Source organism: Eublepharis macularius, chromosome 12 (assembly GCF_028583425.1).
Source record: "Eublepharis macularius isolate TG4126 chromosome 12, MPM_Emac_v1.0, whole genome shotgun sequence".
NCBI lineage: Eukaryota > Metazoa > Chordata > Lepidosauria > Squamata > Eublepharidae > Eublepharis > Eublepharis macularius.
Genome location: NC_072801.1, coordinates 11557979 through 11576098, shown reverse-complemented (window position 1 = coordinate 11576098; position 18120 = coordinate 11557979). Strand labels below are relative to the sequence as shown.

The following is an 18120-nucleotide window of genomic DNA, read 5'->3' as shown; positions in this document are numbered from 1 at the left end:
TGATATGATTACTGGCAATTTTAAGATCATAAGCAGCCATGCAATTGGTGCTGTTATCAGTGAAGCAATGCTCAACTGTCTACCAACTGTTATGAGCGACAGCTATGCCCAAGGACACCTGTCCATTGCAAATCAGGATATTAGCAATATGGTAGGCAGTGGATCGATACGTTTTGGGGGTAGTTTGAGAACATATGAAGGCAGCAGCAGGAAGGCGATGGATGTTGCATTACGAATGTTCTGCTATTTAATTGTATTTCCTCCTCCTCCCGCAGGCCCTGTTGTTGTTGGGTGGGGTTGCTGTGTCTTGCCTTGCTCTGGATCTCCTCTTCCTCCTCTTCTACTCCTTCTGGCTGTGCTGTCGGCATCGGAAGAGCGAAGAGCAACTGAATGCGGACTGCTGTTGCACCGCCTGGTGCGTCATCATAGCAACGCTGGTCTGCAGGTGAGTTTGGGTTCCTTCCCTGCCCTTTGCCTCCGTCTGCAGCAGCTAGCCAAAGCTGACTTTACAAGACCAGAACGAGCCTGCTGTGCTAGTGCCACTTCCCAGTGATTTATGCAGAGCTGCGGCTTATCAAACACAGCCTTTACTCAACACTGCTAAATAATACTCAGCTGCTTAGCGTGCTGAATTTCACAATGGTAAACAATTTACTTAACAATAATAAATGACTCACTTGCTCCATGGTCATCAGGCTTATTAAGTCAAAGTAGTTTTGTAGTAAACTTACTTCAAATACTACTACATTGGTTTTTATCCTGCCCGCTAGTTATTTCTTTATGTGCTTTTTGATATTTTTTTAGTTTTGATTTTTTATATGATTTTGTTTTAACGGTTAGCTGCCTTCATGGCCCTCATTAGGCAGCAAGGTAGCGTATAAATTTTCTAAATAAATACTTTAAATAAAAACATTAAAAACATATGTGTTGTATACAGTAAAAAGATATACGTTAAGAAGTGCAAAACCAACATGTCCACCTAAACAATAAAAACCATGCAAAATTAAGAACTCTATTTCTCACACAGTTCCTCTGTGCAACCCTTGTCCACAGTGAGTCTGTTCTGGAAGTATCTCTGTTTTGCTGGTAGACCATTGTGTGAGAGCGGGACCACAAGTGACGCCTGACACAGGTTGGACACTAGTCAGCTTCCCTCAAGTTTTGATGGGAAATGTAGGCGTCCTGGTCTTGCAGCTTCGCTCTCTGACTGCTGTCCAATGGACTTTTCAACTGTCACTTGTCCAACATTCCGCCAAGCTGCCTACATTTCCCGCCAAAACTTGAGGGAAGCTGACAAGTGTCCAACCTGTGTCAGGCGTCACTTGTGGTCCCGCTCTCAGTTTCTTTTACTTTCATCGCTTGCCTGTGAATTCTGGACCTTGGTGCGGGGGAGGGCTTCCAGGTCCTGGGAAAGGCCAGTTTGACCGTGATGGCAATCATAAGTACTGCTTGAAGATTTTAAGTCATATTTTCACAACATGATTTAGCGGTAAGTTCTCTGGCTTTTAGCCGTGGAAATTATATCAGTCATATTGGAGAGACAGATTCCATCTAAGCCCCTACGTTGGATTTCAGTGTAGAGTTCCAGCTCTGTTAAGAGAACAGAATGAAAGTAGGGAAGGCAGGTAGGGGTGACATCTCCAGTTTGGGAAATTTCTGTAGATTCGGTTGTGGTTGGGGGTGGACAGGGTTTGGGAAAGGGAGGAAGCTCCATGGGGATGCCCTGAAACTGCCCTTTTCTCCGTGGGAACTGATTTCTGTAGTCTGGAGATCGGTCGTAATTCTGAGAGAACTCCAGGCTCTTCTTGGATGTTGGCAACCCTGGAGCCAAAGCTGTTGTCTTCTAAACTGAGAGAAGTAGGCCCAGTTTATATATTACAGGGGTGTGGTTGCAGTTTGCTGTCTTGTTGCTTCCATAACCTTTCCAAGAGAGCGCAATGATTAGAGTGTTGGCCCCAAACAAAGTGTGGGAATGCTCCCGTGGGAGGTGCATTGACTTTACTTTTGGAAGGGATGTCACTGCCCTCTCCCAGGAGTGCTCGTACCGTGGTGCCTGCCACTGGCCGGCAACCTCTGGGGGGCTTACCACCTTCCACCAGTTCCTTGTGGATCAGCGAGCAAGAGGACAAATCCCCAAGAGTTTGCCCGGCACTGGCGGGTATCTGGAAACCCTAGGTGGGGTCTGGAAATCTCCTAGAATCTGATCAACTGATCTCCAGGCAATGGAGATCAGTTCCACTGGAGAAATTGGCTGCTTTGGAGAGTGGACTCTAAGGCATTATACCCCTCTGAAGTCCTTCCCCTCCCCAAACCCTCCCCTCCCCTGGCTGCCCCCCTCCATTCTCCAGAAATTTCCTAACACGGAGCTGGCAACCCTAGGGACAAAAGAACGCTAGTGAGCAACATCAGGGGCACTTTTCAACAAGCAAGGCAGAATAAACACATAGAAGGGATGGTAAGAAAACAATGCTTCCTAACCAACCCACTCACCCTGGGTGAGGGATCCTCTCCTGCTGGTAGCTGCTTCTTTGCCACACAACTCCTGGGAGAAAAATGCCTTCCTTCTTCAAGAGGGCCTTACGTCATTTTCCCCATGGCCTGGCCTCCTTAGTTCTGGTTGGCCTTCTTTCTTCCTCCATTTTTCCTTAGTCCAATCCTTAAGTGGGAACTGTAGGCCTGCAGGGAAATTGGTAGTCAGGCTTCTTGGAAATTTACTGGAAGGCCCCAGGCTTCCTTGAGGTCTACAGGCCCCAGGTCATGGTACCTTTCTTTTGGGAAGTGTTACCATGCATGGGTTTTAGCACCCCTAGATTCAGGTCTCATGGCTTGGTGGGGTGTTCCTGCTCCACAGTGACCTGGCAGGGTGATACTGGCTTACAGATGGCCCGGAACTTTTCTGCCCTGTGTCTGCCCATGGCCTCTGTGACATACCCTTTTTTCCCTGATAGGGAGCTGATGGCAGCACTTTCCAGCCACTGTGATGGAGGTCATTTGGAGACCTTCCAGCTGGTGGTCTGCTGTACCAGGTCTCCTTCTGGCCTGAGTCTTTAGCCCACTTTTGCCCATACTTTCATTTATTCCCTCATTCCTTCAGCTCTTTGTCCACACCTGGACAAGTCAGTTACTTAATAAATTGTACACATTATACGGGATTAGTTCCTATGTGGTTAGCTGCACTTTGTTAGTTGTGTCTGTCCTGTTCCTTCCAAAGGAAGCTAAAACAGACGGCCAGCTCTTGTCACTTGCTGCATGATAGAAAAATTACACACCCAGCTTCTCCTTTTACATGCTCTGTGGCTTGTTGGTCTGAAAAACACAAGTTTTAACAATTGTTAGCTAAAATTCATAATCCCCACAGGCCTAAAATCTTTATCTCACACCTTCTCCGCTATGGAAGCTCCTTGGGAGGCCAGTCACCTTCTGTCAGCCTAACCTTCCTCACAGGGTTGTTGTTGTGTGGATAAAATGGAGAACATTAGAATGATGTGGTAAGCTGCTTCAGGTCCCCATGGGGGTGGAGTGGTGGAGAGTGCCCTCAAGTCATAGCTGACTTATGGTGACTTCTGACAGGGTGGTTTGCCATAGCCTGCCTCTGCAACCCTGGTCTTCTTTGTAGGTCTCCCATCCAGTGACTAACCAAGGTCAGCCCTGCTTAGCTTCTGAGATTTGATGCGATCAGGCTCACCTGGGCAATCCAGGCGAGGGCCCCCATTGGGTTAAATATATCTAAATAAATCTCTGTTTCTTGCCAGCTTAATTAAAATGTCACATGTGGCTATGCGTTGCATTGGTGATACTCCCCCCGCCTTGCTGATATGTGTCAGCATAAGCAGTCCATCATAATCACATGAATAAAAAAATAGGGATGCCAGGTCCCCCAGGGCCCAAACGGGGATGTGGGGCGTGGGGGGAGGGGACTTACTGAAATTGGCTGATTTTAAGCGAAAATACCCCCTGCGGGTATTTCTTTGTCACACTGGGAATAACATCATTTCTGGTGCAACAACCAAGGCTTTGGAGTATGTAGGAGCCCACACCTCCCCCCCTCCCACCGCCACCCAGGTAAGAGGTGGGGGGTGCTGGGAGCAGGGGATCCCCCGCCCTGACTGGGAGACCTGGGACCTCTAATGAAAAATTGTAGCCATTACCCAGAAACTGCCATTCATAATGACACAAACTAGGCCAGAGCAAATATTCAGTGAAAAAAGGCGTTCCAAGTACACAGAACTAATTCTTCCCTCTGCGTATGAATGACTGTAGCCTGCTTCAGGTTCATGAGATTGGGGAAGTCTGTCATTTATAAATGGTGAAATGAAAACCCTTGAAAGAGGAACAGTCTTTTTGATGAGAGTATCCATATCAGGCCTTCAGATGGTCCTCAGAAGATGGTTGTTACAAGCATCATGAAAGTAGAAATGGGTTTATTATCACCCTCACCAGACAATAAAAAGTACTTCTAGAATGAGACCTGGCTTTCATTTTGACTGCTGGCAGCTGCACAGAGCATGCTAAAAACATCAAGAGGAGCCTTCCCAGAGATCATAACGCTTTAAGAGTGGTAATCTCCCACTCAAGGTCATGTTATCCTGGGATTAGAAAGGAGGATGTGTTGTCAAGCTGGCATGTTAACCTGCTTGTTTCCTTCAGGGATATCCTGAGTGCACACTGAAGGCTGATTGTATCTGACTTGGTCTCCCAAACTGGTTTACTAGGAGACCACAATTTGCAGCTCTCCAGTGCTAACCCTAGCCAGCAGGTTGCTTTTTTTTTTTTTTGGAAAGGGCTAGAGTCTTGTTTTTTTTTTTAATTAGAAGCTAGAAATCCAGTTTGCTGGGGTGAATTTCTAAAGGGGTCTATGCCACTTGTAGCCTGTCTTAAGGCCAAAAAGGAATCTTTGTCTGCAAACATGAGTACTTTGGCATTATTGCTGTGCTAACACGTGTCCATTCCAATCTTGGCACAGTTTTAATGCCATCTGATCTTCTACTCATGGTTGGGCTGTGAGAAGCATGTGCCAACTTTTGTATCCTCACCTCCCTCTTAGTCTCTCATGCAGTCATTTCCTCCCTCTCCCCCAGGACCTTCTATGGTTATTGTTTCATCTGCACCAGCAATGTCACTGTACCTGATACCAAACCACTGTTTGAAAACCTGGTCATAACCATGATTGCAAATAGAAATGGGCACGAACCACAAAAAAACTGAACCATGTGGTTCGTGGGTTTCCCACGAGCTGGGGCAAGTTCCCGAACCAGTTCGTGGTTCATGGTTCGTGGGGTTTAAATGCCCCTTTCCGGCTGCTTAGCAGCAGGGAAAGGGGCATTTGATTGTTTAAAGGGCCCTTTAAATGGCACAAACCCCAGCCCCCCCCACCAGCCCCAGCCCCACACTTACTTGTCTCATGGCTCCGGCTGCCCTGCTGGCCCACGGCTTCCTCCCCCTCCTCCTGCGAGCGGCGGGAAGGCCGTTTTTGGCCTCCTCCGCTGAACGGGCGCACAGAGCAGCGGAGGAGCCTGAAAATGGCTTTCCTGCTCTTCAGATGGCCGTGGCGGCAGCCATTTGAGGGACGGGAAGGCTGTTTTTGGCCTCCTGTGGGCTTTGGGTGTTTAAAGAGCCCTGCTGCTTGCAAGCAGCAGGTCCCTTTAAACTATCAGCTGGCAGGCAGCGAGGGGGGATCCCCCCTGCTGCCTGCCAGCTGATAGTTTAAAGGGCCCTGCTGCTTGCAAGCGGCAGGTCCCTTTAAACTTTCAGCTGGCAAGCAGTGAGGGGGAATCCCCCCTCGCTGCTTGCCAGCTGATAGTTTAAAGGGACCTGCTGCTTGCAAGCGGCAGGAAGAGTTTAAATGGCCATTTCCATGGGGAAATGGCCATTCAAACTGCCCTTTAATACGAACCAAACGAATCAGTAGATCAGTTTGTGGAAGTTCGTGGAAACGAGCTTCCACGAACCACTGGTTTGCAAACCACAAACCTGGCTGGTTCGTGGGTTTTTTTGTTTGTATTCAGGTTCGTGCCCATCTCTAATTGTAAATAGCGATTTGGTGCCAAGTATGGCAAAATTGTCTGTACTGACAGAATTGTCTCTGAAAATCATAATTGTCTCTGAAAGAGAAAAGGAGACAGGGACTGCTAGCACAAGAGGGGACATGTACCACATCCAGTGGGTATTCCTGTCATCTGATAGGGGTTAGGAGATCACACAGTATTATGTCTGCCCTAAAGCCCTGGAGATGAGGGAAGTACAACTCAGGCCATCCTTTGACATTTCTTTGATGCCAAGGCCATTTCTGGGTCACAATTTTTGCTCAAACTTCCTCGAATTTTTGCAAAAGCTCTTGCTATCTTGTTAAAGATAACCTCTGAAGTTTTCTTCCCTTTCTGTCCTGAAATGCTGCTTATCTGGATTGGCCTGGTAAAGCTATCTAGTCTATTTTGGACACTTATTACGGTCTGTGGCTTCCTTTTATGTTGTATAATAGAAGCATTTCATACCATAACTTGTCTGAAAACATTGTTGTCCCCCCACCCCCTGCCCCAACCTGTAAAGCTTATTTCAAACCTTTTTTCCTTGGTCTTTTGTTATTCAGGGGCACTAAAAAGAAACAGGGCTCAAATACTGGACCTGGAACTCATTACAACATTTTGAGTGAAAGACGCACACCCTATACACTCTCTGTTCTTTGTTGTGCAGTTTAAGGAAATTGCCAGATTTTCAATACTGATTTGTGTCAGATTTTGTGAGGCATTCCTTCGAGGTGGCCTTTTGAGTCTAATACACCGATGGCTCTCATCCAGCGTTTGTCAAACGCAGCCATCAGTCATTTTGAATGTGGTGGCAAAGACACTAACTTACTCCCCCAACTGGTATGGGGCAGGCTATACCTGTAGCTGCCTCTTGTGTTCATTGTTCTCACCTGTGCCCCCTGTTAAATACCAGCTTTACTTACTTACTTACTTACTTACTTATTATATTAGATTTTTTAGTCCGCCCTCCCCACCAGGCGGGCTCAGGGCGGATTACAACATTTCAAATTACATAAATACAGTTAAAAACAGATAAAACAGTATACAAATAACATTAAAACAACTTTATATAATACAGCTTCTCTTCAGATGGCGATGATAAAATACTGCTTTTCAAGCCCTGGCTCATATGTAAGGTGGTGGACAGATCTTTAGTGTGGCCAGTGGGGGCCCAACCTAGCCTCCACCATATGCCTGGCGGAACATCTCTGTTTTACAGGCCTGGCGGAAAGATAACAAATTCTGCCGGGCCCAGGTTTCCTCAGACAGAGAGTTCTACCAGGTCGGTGCCAGGACCGAAAAGGCCCTGGCTCTGGTTGAAGCCAGGCAGGCCTCCCTTGGGCCAGGAACCATCAACAGTTCTTTATTTGGTTGTTGTGGATTTTCCGGGCTGTATAGCCGTGGTTTTGGCATTGTAGTTCCTGACGTTTCTCCAGCACTGGTGCTACACCTCTGAAGATGCCAGTCACAGCTGCTGGCGAAACGTCAGGAACTACAATGCCAAGACCACAGCGATACAGCCCAGAAAATCCACAACAACCATCGTTCTCCGGCCATGAAAGCCTTCGACAATATATCAGTTGTTTATTTGTTGAACGAAGCATCCTCTGGGGTGCGTATGGGGAGAGGCCCAGATATGCTGGGCCCAGTCCGCATAGGGCTTTATAGGTCAACAGCAAAACCTTCAACCGGACCCGGTACTCAACTGGTAACCAGTGCAGCTGGCATAGTATAGGTGTTATATGTTCCCTAATTGAGACCCTTGCAATTACTCGCGCAGCTGCAGTTGGGGAATTTCTGCTGTAAGAAAGAACTAGCTATTTTTTCAGTGCCATGGGAATCTCTGTTGATCTTGGGAGGTATGTCTTGTTTTTGTTGAGAAGTACAGGGAAATATTGGAGGAGCAAGAAGAGAGGGGTTGGAGGGGGAGGACACATGGAATTCCTATTTTTGTACTGTGCATCTAGTTGGCCACCCAAACAGTCTCAAATATCTAATTCTCTAGCAAACATAAGATGCAAACAGGTGTGTTGAAAGATGGTTTTTGCAGCTATCCCAGAAATAGCACTTCCCTCGGTATTGAAGAATAAGGTGGTAATTAGATGGATGAATTAACTCATCCCTGGGAGTAACGTTAAGTTTTTAAAAAAAGGGTTCAGCTTATAAAATGTATGTAATTAAAGGTGTCTTTCCGTCACTAGACTATTGTTAATATGAGACTTGTATGGATAGGTCTCAGGGTGAAGAGGAAGGAACTTTAGCTAATATATATGTTGATCAGATATTTGCCAGTTCCTTGTCTCTGTTTAGTGCTAAAAGAGGGAAAATGGGCTCTTTGCCTGTGTACCAAGCCCTCTGTCCTTGCACAGTTCTGCTACTCCACCTCCCCTTTTGCTTAAACTGAGAGCTTCAGTTGAGATGCACTCTTTGCAGTTTATGGGCAGTTGAGGGAAAGGGCTGTGACTCTGGTAGAGCATTTGCTTGGCATGCAAAAGGTCCCACGTTCAATCCCCAGCATCTCCAACTAAAAGGATCGAGAAGGAAGTGATGTAAAAGGCCTCTGTTTAAGATCCTAGAGAACCACAGCCAATCTGAGTAGACATGGCTGACCTGGATGGACCAGTGGTCTGAGTTGGTGTAAGGCTACCAGGGTGTATGTAGCCCCTTATGTGTGTCTGTGACCTGTGATGTTTGCTTGAATTCTTAATGTCCTAGCATCCTTTTATTTATTTATAAAAGTAGTTTAAAGACCTATCAAGTTAAATGGGCTGAAAGTATGGGAAGTGGAAAGGACTGGAGAATTCTAGTCCTATTTCCCCCCTCTCCATTTCCCTGGTAGAGAAACGAGCTTCATCTGAAGGCAGCAGTCAGTCTGGAGTAATAAGGAGACACGGGCACCTTCGGAAAAACAAGCCAGTTCCTGTCCTTGGTGCTTGAGAGGAAAGTCGAGAGTTTCACATACACTGTGGCTGATGGCTGATGTTCCATCAGCATCTGCGGTCGTGGGTTAAAATCTATCTCACCTCCTGAGAATGAGAAGGTAGCAGATGTAACAGGTATCTGGGAATCCCAGGTATGGGATTCAGAGCATATTTGGGAAATCATGCAGTCTCAGGATTGTGTTTGCTATTGTTGCCGATGTTTATTCTGTTCTGGGATTATGCGTTTTTTTCTTTCCTGACTTGAGTCTGTTTGGTGCAGATAAATTCAGGAGACAGGTGGCCAAATGGTAGATTTTTAAGTTGATAATGCTTAATATATTGCAGGAAATGATACTTTGCTTTATGCTGCTCTTCGTAGACTCTTAGAGTCGGCAGGGTGTGTATGTATGAATCTGTGCTTGTGGAATTTTGGCCTTGCAGTTGAGTCTGGGAAGATTTAATGGTTTTTAGAATTTATAGCCTCCATAATTTCCCCCCACAGTTGTGTTAAGATACTTCATTTTCTTTAATAGTTTTGTGTTACTAACAAAAACAATATTAATGATACTACTGGTATTAAAATATTAATAATCGTATTGCAGTCCTGCAGCCAAGAGTGAGTGAATATTTTAGCTAAGTAAGAGACTATGGTATTCCCCATTACTATGTGTAGATGTGAAAGTTGGCCGGTGAAGAAAACTGACAGGAAGAAAATTGATTCATCTGAAATGTGGTGCTGGAGGAGAGTTTTGTGGATACCATTGAGGGCCAAAAAGACAAATAAGTGGGTACTAGTTCAAATCAAGCCTGAATTCTCCCTGGAAGCTAAAATGACAAAACTGAGGCTATTGCACTTTGGTCACATCATGAGAAGACAAGATTCTCTAGAAAAGTCAATAATGCTAGGAAAAGTGGAAGGCAGTTGGAAAAGAGGAAGCCCTAAAATGAGATGGCTTAACTCAATAAAAGACACCACGTCCTCCAGTTTGCAGGATCTGAGCAAATCTATTAACGATAGGACATTTTGGAGGTCTTCCATTCATAAGGTTGCCATGGGTCGGAGGCAACTTGATGGCACATAACACTCAAGAGAATTAAATCTCCAGCCTTTCCTAGATTATCTATTCCCTCTGGGCTAGTGGCACAACATTTCTCCCATCTCATGCTGTTTGGGGAGATCCTTCCTCCTGCTCCTGATTTTTTCTTCTGTAGTTAACAGTCCTGTCTCTACACATCTCCTGGGGAAATCTGTGAGTAACAGTGCCTGTAGCTGAGGGCTTCAGTTAGCTGTTGGGATTAAGAGCCCTGTTTGGCTTGAAATGGATGTTCCCCTTCTGGCCTTAAAGGGTTGGAAGAAACACTAATGTCAGCACCACCAAGGAAGGTATGTTGAGAGTGGGAGACAGTTAATGGCTTAGATTGATTAGTATTTGTAACCAAGGGGAAAGGCACTTAAAAGCAGAGGTGTAGATGGATGGATTTTTATAAAGTGACTCATTGCGCAGTTAATGTGTTTGTGGTAGCTTTCACATATTAGACATGGATCAGGCAAGTGTGCCTACTTGGCTGGCACTCCAGTTCTTAAAAGTGTCTGCAGCTGCTTCCTCTGGGGTCATCCTTCTTCCTTAGTTCCTCTGACCAAAAACTGCTGCTGCCGTTCTAAGGATAGTGTTTCTTGCACCGAGTGGATCCAAACATGTGCTTTTTTTTTTTTTTTGGAGAAATGAGAATGCAGCCTAAGGGAGACTTGCACTTTCCTCAGTTCTTGAAAGGGTCACAATGAAAACTAGGTTCTCTGTTCTTTCTGTGGCTTGCTGGGATCTTGTGTTCCCGTGGACCAGAGGCCCCATAGGTTTTCCAGTTGCATTCCTTGCCCTACATATAGAGCTCTTCCTTGTCATGATGACCCACATGCCCAGGCTAATCAGAGAGTCATCAGAGGTTGTTTCTGTATATGTTGCTTAATACTCGAGCTGAGTGGTTGTCTAGAGTAGAATATGTAGCAGGGATGAAGGGGTTTTACTTTTTGTATGATGAAAGTAGGAGAGCTTTGCGGGGTGGGGTAGAGATGAAGGAGAATTGAATCATCCCTGTCAGTGTCTTCCTTTACTGTATACAGCGTGCCTTTTTTTTTTTTTTTTTTGCATCTTTGCAAAGCTGCCAAGGTATAGGTCATCTGGTCCCCCAGCAGAGAATTCTTTGACGAAAGGGATGAGAAAAGCCACGGGACCAACACAGGTCTGCGTTGCCTGATCTGTTTGCAGCATCTGATCTCTTTTTTGTGAGTGGGAGAGCATATGCTGATGTTACCCAGGTTACCTGTAAAGTCTATCTTTTGGTTCCTGTAGGCTGAAGAACACAATGGCTTTTTAAATATTCCTTGAAACTTTTTGGAGCTGGAAGAGTGTCTGCACTGGTTTTCTTGGGGCATACAATAGTTTTGTCCCTAGCAGCATGCAGTGGGATCTGTTTAGAATCAGTGTACTATAAAAGTAACTTTGGGAATGTGTGCTATAATTTCTCTCTTCTATGCCTGTCTCTGCTATGTAATATAAGGATGCCAGGCAACTCTCAAGAGACTTCACTTCGTGAGTAAACGTTCCTTATTGATAAGATGCCAGTATCATACATTTATGCCATCTTTGCTAGGACAGGTGACTACAGACAAATATCACACAGATATAGGTCCCCTGAGGCTACTCCTAATCCCCCCCCCTTCTCCTAACGGTTGTCTAACTTTGCATTCAGGAAAACAGGCTGTGTGATTCATGGAGTGCTCAAGCTCAAGCAGGCTCCCAGGCTCGGGAGAGATTACAATGGGAACAAACACCTTTCGTTCTCAGTTTCTCACCCCGGGTTCAAATAACAGAAACACCCCAACAGCATCAGATTCAGCTCATTTGCCTTGAACAAGATCTTTGGATCTCCTTTCCTGTAGCAGTGGTAGGGATACTGAACTTTGTCTGAGCAAGATTCAAGTCCTGCAGCACGTTAAAGACCAACAAGATTTCAATAAGAAATTCTGTTGTTCATTCAAGGGCTACTGGACTCAAGTCTTGCTCTTCTATTGCAAGCTAACATGGCTACCACCTGAAACTTGGTTGTGTCTGAAGAGCAAATATGTTGTTGCTGCTATTGGACTTGTCCAGAAAGACTACTTATTTGCCCTATTTTTTTAAAGCAAGGTTTTTGATATCCTTTAAAATGCAGAACCTGCCAAAAAGTTGATTATGAAGCCATAAAGTCCATAATCAAATTGATAAGCTATCCGTTACATTTCTGTTCTTCTCTTATACCAGTGGTTTTTCAAGCAGTGATGGGAGGGGGTGGTGAAATCTGAGGTTTGTCGGCAAGATCAATAGTGGCTGGCAGGCCATCTTCCAAGCACGAGAGTTTACCGTTGCTACCTGCAGCTCCAGGGGGAGTATACTCCAGTTTGTTGATGGTGTCGGTGAGCCCCGGCCAATGCGCATATAGAATGGACTATATGCTAAGATGATGAAATAAATAAATAAAATGCCCCATAGTCCTCTGCAATATGTCAGTGTTCTTCAGGAGGTAGAACTGCATACTGTTCCCAGAAGGTGGGAAGCTTTGAAAACTGCCTGCTTGAACGGCTGGTCACGTGGGTGGGCACTCAACTTTTTTTTTGAAGCTTTACAATGAAAGCTGTGCTGAGCGCAGTGCTGTCAAACTAAAGCAAAGCAGCGTGTTTTGTTTTGATCGTTCAGTTTTATAGCTGTGCTAGTTTTCTTATTTGTGCAGTATGTCAGGATTAGAATGATCCCAGCTGCAGCCCTTGCTTTGGATTTCAGAGCTGCTTGCTTTCGAATGAGGAGAAGGCTGATTTTTTTTTCTAGTCAGCAACAGAGTGAAATATGCTCCTTTATTTATTTATTTATTTATTTATTCATTCATTCATTCAATTTATATACCGCCCATCCCCAGGGGCTCTGGGCAGTGAACAGTTAAAATCGATAAAAACAGGACTTCCGGTTTGGGATTCATGGAGGTCTAACGCAGCTCCATTTGTGGAGCTGACCGGATTGCCGTTTTAACCGGCCGGAGGGGTGAAAATAACCCGCGGCCGACTGCTCTCAGGCGGGGAGCAGGCAAAGAACGCTCAAGACCCTAGGGTGAGTTAGATCTCGGACGAGGGGGGGCTCTACACAAGGAGTCTCCCCCCCGATCCTTGAGGTCCCACCTTGCGACGGGTCGGCTATAATCTCTGCGGCAATTTTGGGGCCAATTCGGCTGGCATAAGACCTACATACCCAAGCTTCGATCGGGGAGGGAAGTCGAGAGGAGAATTTAAGATCGAAACAGCGATTACAACCCGAGAAAGCTGGAGAGAAGGTAAAGATCGCTATCTCTTGAAACGGGACAGATTGACAAAAACAGAGAGGAAAGAAAGTAGACTTTTAAACTGCAACAGACTAGCGAAAAGGAGGTGAAGACTCGGCAGGAGTTGTATTTTAAAAGAGACTAAGTTTAAAGAAGTTATTACAAAAATCGGACTATTGTTTTGAATACCTGTGGTTTTGGAGCTGTGGGAAAAAGACACCATCGCGAGACCTGCTGTGGGAAGACGGGAGACAGGAAGTGCGTAACAACAATAGAGTGGCTGGAGGGAAGCGGCCCTTGCCAAAGGACAGGAAGTGGGGAATCGCCATCTTTGAAAGTGGAAGGGTCGTGGCTTCAGCGGAAGAGGAAGTAGGCCATCTTGGATTATAATAACATAGAGAAACCATAGAGAAAAGACGCCCGACATTTTGGATATAAAAAATTAATTTTGGCAAAGATTGGGACATTTAAAAAAAAGGAAAACGTTTTATTATACGCCACGGAGCTGAGGAAGAGAGCAGATTCGTGGGAGCGAGCTAAAGCAAGCCCCACGATGTCGAAAAAAGAGTGGCAATCGGCAATAGAAAACTTGGACAAAAAACTTATAGACATGATGAAAGAACTTAAGGACACGAAATTGGAGCTTATTAAAGAGGTCAAGGAAGTTACACAGACAGTAAAGTCGGAGCTGTCAGAAGTGAAAAAAGGTGTGGAAACGATTAGCAGTGAATTACAAGGAACGCAGCAGAGAGTTAAAACAGTAGAAGACGCGATGGAGAATTTAATAGACACGCAACAAACAGAGATGAGGCTGGTGAAGGGGAGGATGTCAGTTGCAGAAACTAAACACATGGAGAAGCAGCTTCGTTTTCGTGGTCTGCCAGAAGTGGAAGGGAAGTCAGCGCAAGAACAGATGACTGAGGTGTTGGCTGATTACCTGGGGAAGGAGGAGGAGGAAATTGTGGCTATCCTAGATGTGGCGTATCGTGTGAACTCGAGAATTGCAACCCAGAGGAAACTACCAAGGGATGTGATTGTGCAGTTTACAACTAGAAATATGAAAGAGAGGATTGTGACCAAACAATTTCAAGATCCATTGGAGATTGATGGCAAGACGATTATTATAATGAAGGAACTGCCCAGATCAGTGTTATTGGACAGGAAAAAATATAGAGTGCTAATTCAGACTTTGAAGGACATGAATATCAGATACAGATGGGAGTTACCGGAAGGAGTGTCCTTTGAGTTTGGAGGGGCAAAAAAACGTATCAGATCTGAGCGGGAGATGGAGAGATTTATCAAGGACAATGAAAAAGACTTACCAACAAAACCATGAATATGGAGTGTAAAGTATTATCTTGGAATATAAATGGACTAAACTCACCGAATAAGAGAAAAAATATTTTTCATTGGCTACTAAAACAAAAATGTGATATTGTTTGTTTGCAGGAGACCCACATTAGAAAACAGGATGTAAAATATTTAAAATCTGGAAAATTGGGCAAAGAATTTGTAGCGGCTTCCAACAAGAAAAAAAGAGGAGTGGTGTTGTATATAAAAGAGGAGCTGCAGCCAAAATTTGTTATGAGAGATGTGGAAGCTAGATTTGTAGCAGTGGAATGTAATTGGAACTTAAAGAGAGTGTTGGTAGTCGGACTTTATGCACCTAACGGTGCAAAGGAAAGCTTCTTTGAGGACTTAAGGAAGCACCTAGACGATCTTGTATATGACCAGATAATTCTTGCTGGAGATTTCAATGGAGTGACAGATTTGGAATTAGACAAAAAGACTACAAAAGCACAAAAGAAAAGAGGACTATTGCCAAAGCTTTTTTTTGAGTTGATTCAACAAGAGACTCTCGAAGACGTATGGAGGAGAGAATATCCTAAAACCAAACAGTTTACTTTTTATTCTGCAAGGCATCTTACATTATCAAGAATTGATATGATCTGGGCCTCAAAGGACTTAGCGCTATGGACTAAGGAGGTAGAAATAATGCCGATGGTAGGCTCAGATCACAACCCAATTATGTGGAAATTTGGAAAAAGGAGAAAAAGGAAAGCCTGGAGAATAAATGAGGACCTGTTACAGGAAAGTGAGAATATGGAAACACTGAGAAGAGAGACTAAGTTTTTTATACAATACAACGTGAATAAAGAAGTACCAACCAGTAAAGTTTGGGACGCGTACAAGGCGGTTGTAAGGGGCATATTAATGGACTTAAATGGTAGAGCAAGGAAAAAGAAAGAGGAGAAAAGACAAGAGATTGAGGAGAAAATAAAGGCCAAAGAAGTACAGTTAAAAAAGAGACCAGGGAAAAAGAAAATACATCAGGAAATCAAAATTCTTCAAGAACAGTTAACAGCAATGAGTAACAAAGAATTGGAGTGGAACCTTAAAAGACTGAATCAAAAAGCTTTTGAGGGTGCTAATAAACCTGGGAAATATTTGGCATGGCAATTAAAGAAGAAAAGGGAAAAGAAAATAATAAATAAAATTTGTGAAGAAAACAAAACGTATTTGGAGCAGACTACCATTAGCAGAGCCTTTTATAAATTTTACGCTAAGCTGTATAATAAAAAAGAAGTAAACAAAGAATCAATAGCATCATATTTGGAGAAAACCAAACTTCCAGAGATCTCGGAAGCTTGGAGAAATAAGTTGAACAGTGAAGTAACTGATGAGGAAATAAATATGGCAATACAATCCGCAAATCTAGGAAAGGCGCCAGGGCCAGATGGACTTACGGCTAAATTTTATAAGACAATGGCCAATGAACTGGCACCATTCCTAAAAGAGGTGATGAACGGAGTTTTTAGGGATCAAAGAATTCCAGACACTTGGAGCGAAGCGAATATATCATTGATCCCAAAAGAGGGCCAAGATCTGACTAGCGTGAAAAATTATAGGCCTATATCACTACTCAATAATGACTATAAAATTTTTGCGAAGATATTGGCGGAGAGATTGAAGGGGTGGCTCTCGGAAGTCATAGAGGAGGAACAAGCAGGCTTTTTGCCAGACAGACAAATAAGAGACAACTTAAGGACAGTGATCAATGCTATTGAATACTACGACAAGCGTTGTGACAAAGAGGTTGGTTTCTTCTTTGTAGACGCTGAAAAAGCGTTTGACAATTTAAACTGGGATTTTATGTTTGCCACTATGGAAAAGCTACAATTGGGAGAAAGATTCGTCAGAGCAATCAAGGAAATCTATAGAGACCAGACTGCAGCAATTGTAGTGAATGATGAATTGACCAAAAAATTGACGATTAGTAAAGGAACAAGACAAGGTTGCCCGTTATCTCCATTGTTGTTCATTTTAGTATTGGAGATTCTGATGATACAAATTCGACAAGATGAGGAAATACGAGGAATAAAAATAAAGGACTACTCATATAAGGTCAGAGCATTTGCAGACGACATAATGTTAATTGTAGAAGACCCACTGGAGAACATGCCAAAAGTGATAGGCAAGATCAAGGAGTTTGGAGATTTGGCAGGTTTCTTCATTAACAAAAAGAAGTCAAAGATATTATGCAAAAACATGACTAAGCAGAAACAACAATTGTTAATGGAAACAACGGATTGTGAAGTAACTAGTAAGGTGAAATACTTGGGAGTTGAGCTGACTGCAAAAAATATAGATTTGTTCAAGAATAATTATGAAAAATTATGGACTCAGATAGAGAGAGACCTGATCAAATGGAATAGATTGAACCTGTCATGGTTGGGCAGGATTGCAGCAGTTAAGATGAATGTGTTACCAAGAGTAATGTTTTTGTTACAGACAATACCAATCATCAGAGACTCTAAACAATTTGAAAAATGGCAGAGGAAAATATCAGATTTTGTTTGGGCAGGCAAGAAGCCTCGAGTGAAAGTAAAAGTTTTACAAGATGCAAAGGAGAGAGGCGGAATGCAACTGCCCAATCTGAGACTTTACCATGATGCAATCTGCCTAGTTTGGCTAAAAGAGTGGATGACATTAAAGAATAAGAAACTATTAGCCCTAGAGGGATATAAAAAAATTTTTGGATGGCACGCATACCTATGGCATGACAAAGTAAAGGTCAACTCGATGTTCCTGCATCATTTTGTAAGGAGAAGTCTATTTATAATCTGGAAGAAGTATAGAACTTACTTACAAGAAGGAACCCCCTTGTGGGTGGTTCCATATGAGGTGATAGATCCGAGAGCTGTGGATAATGAACAACAATGTTTAACGTATAAAGAAATAACTAAGATTGAAGTATCTAAACTTAGAATAAAGACGCAAGAGGAACTATCACCTAACTATGATTGGTTTCAGTATAGACAGATTAGAGACTTATACAACTCAGACTTTGCAAAAGGGGGCATACGAACAGAGAACTCGGAACTAGAGCAGACCCTTCTTAAAGAAGACAAGAAAAGAATATCCAAGGTATACCAAGTATTGCTGAAATGGTATACTGAGGATGAGATAGTTAAAACACAGATGGTGAAATGGGCTATAAATTTCAATAAAGAAATAACAATGGAGGCATGGGAATACTTGTGGAAAACTACAATGAAGACAACGACATGTATTAATATTAAAGAGAACATTTTCAAAATGATCTATCGTTGGTACATGACACCAAAGAAGATTGCGCTAGGGAATTTGAATACTTCTAATAAATGCTGGAAATGTAAGAAACATGAGGGCTCCCTCTATCATATGTGGTGGTCGTGTGAGGTAGCTAGGCAGTTCTGGGGGGAAATAATAAGAGAAATGAGTGAAATTTTACAGTTTCAAATAAATAAGAACCCAGAACTCCTGCTGCTAAACTTGGGAATGGAGGGAAT

At 43.7% G+C, this 18120-nt stretch overlaps 1 protein-coding gene across 1 annotated transcript in view; it reads left to right on the top strand.

The window, feature by feature from the left end:
* Window positions 1–18120, top strand: part of TTYH3 (tweety family member 3) — a 110253-nt gene that overhangs the window by 50056 nt on the left and 42077 nt on the right. The window contains exon 2 of the mRNA XM_054992556.1: window positions 276–445. Within this exon, the coding sequence (XP_054848531.1) occupies window positions 276–445 (170 nt within the window). The remainder of the gene's footprint in view (window positions 1–275; window positions 446–18120) is intronic.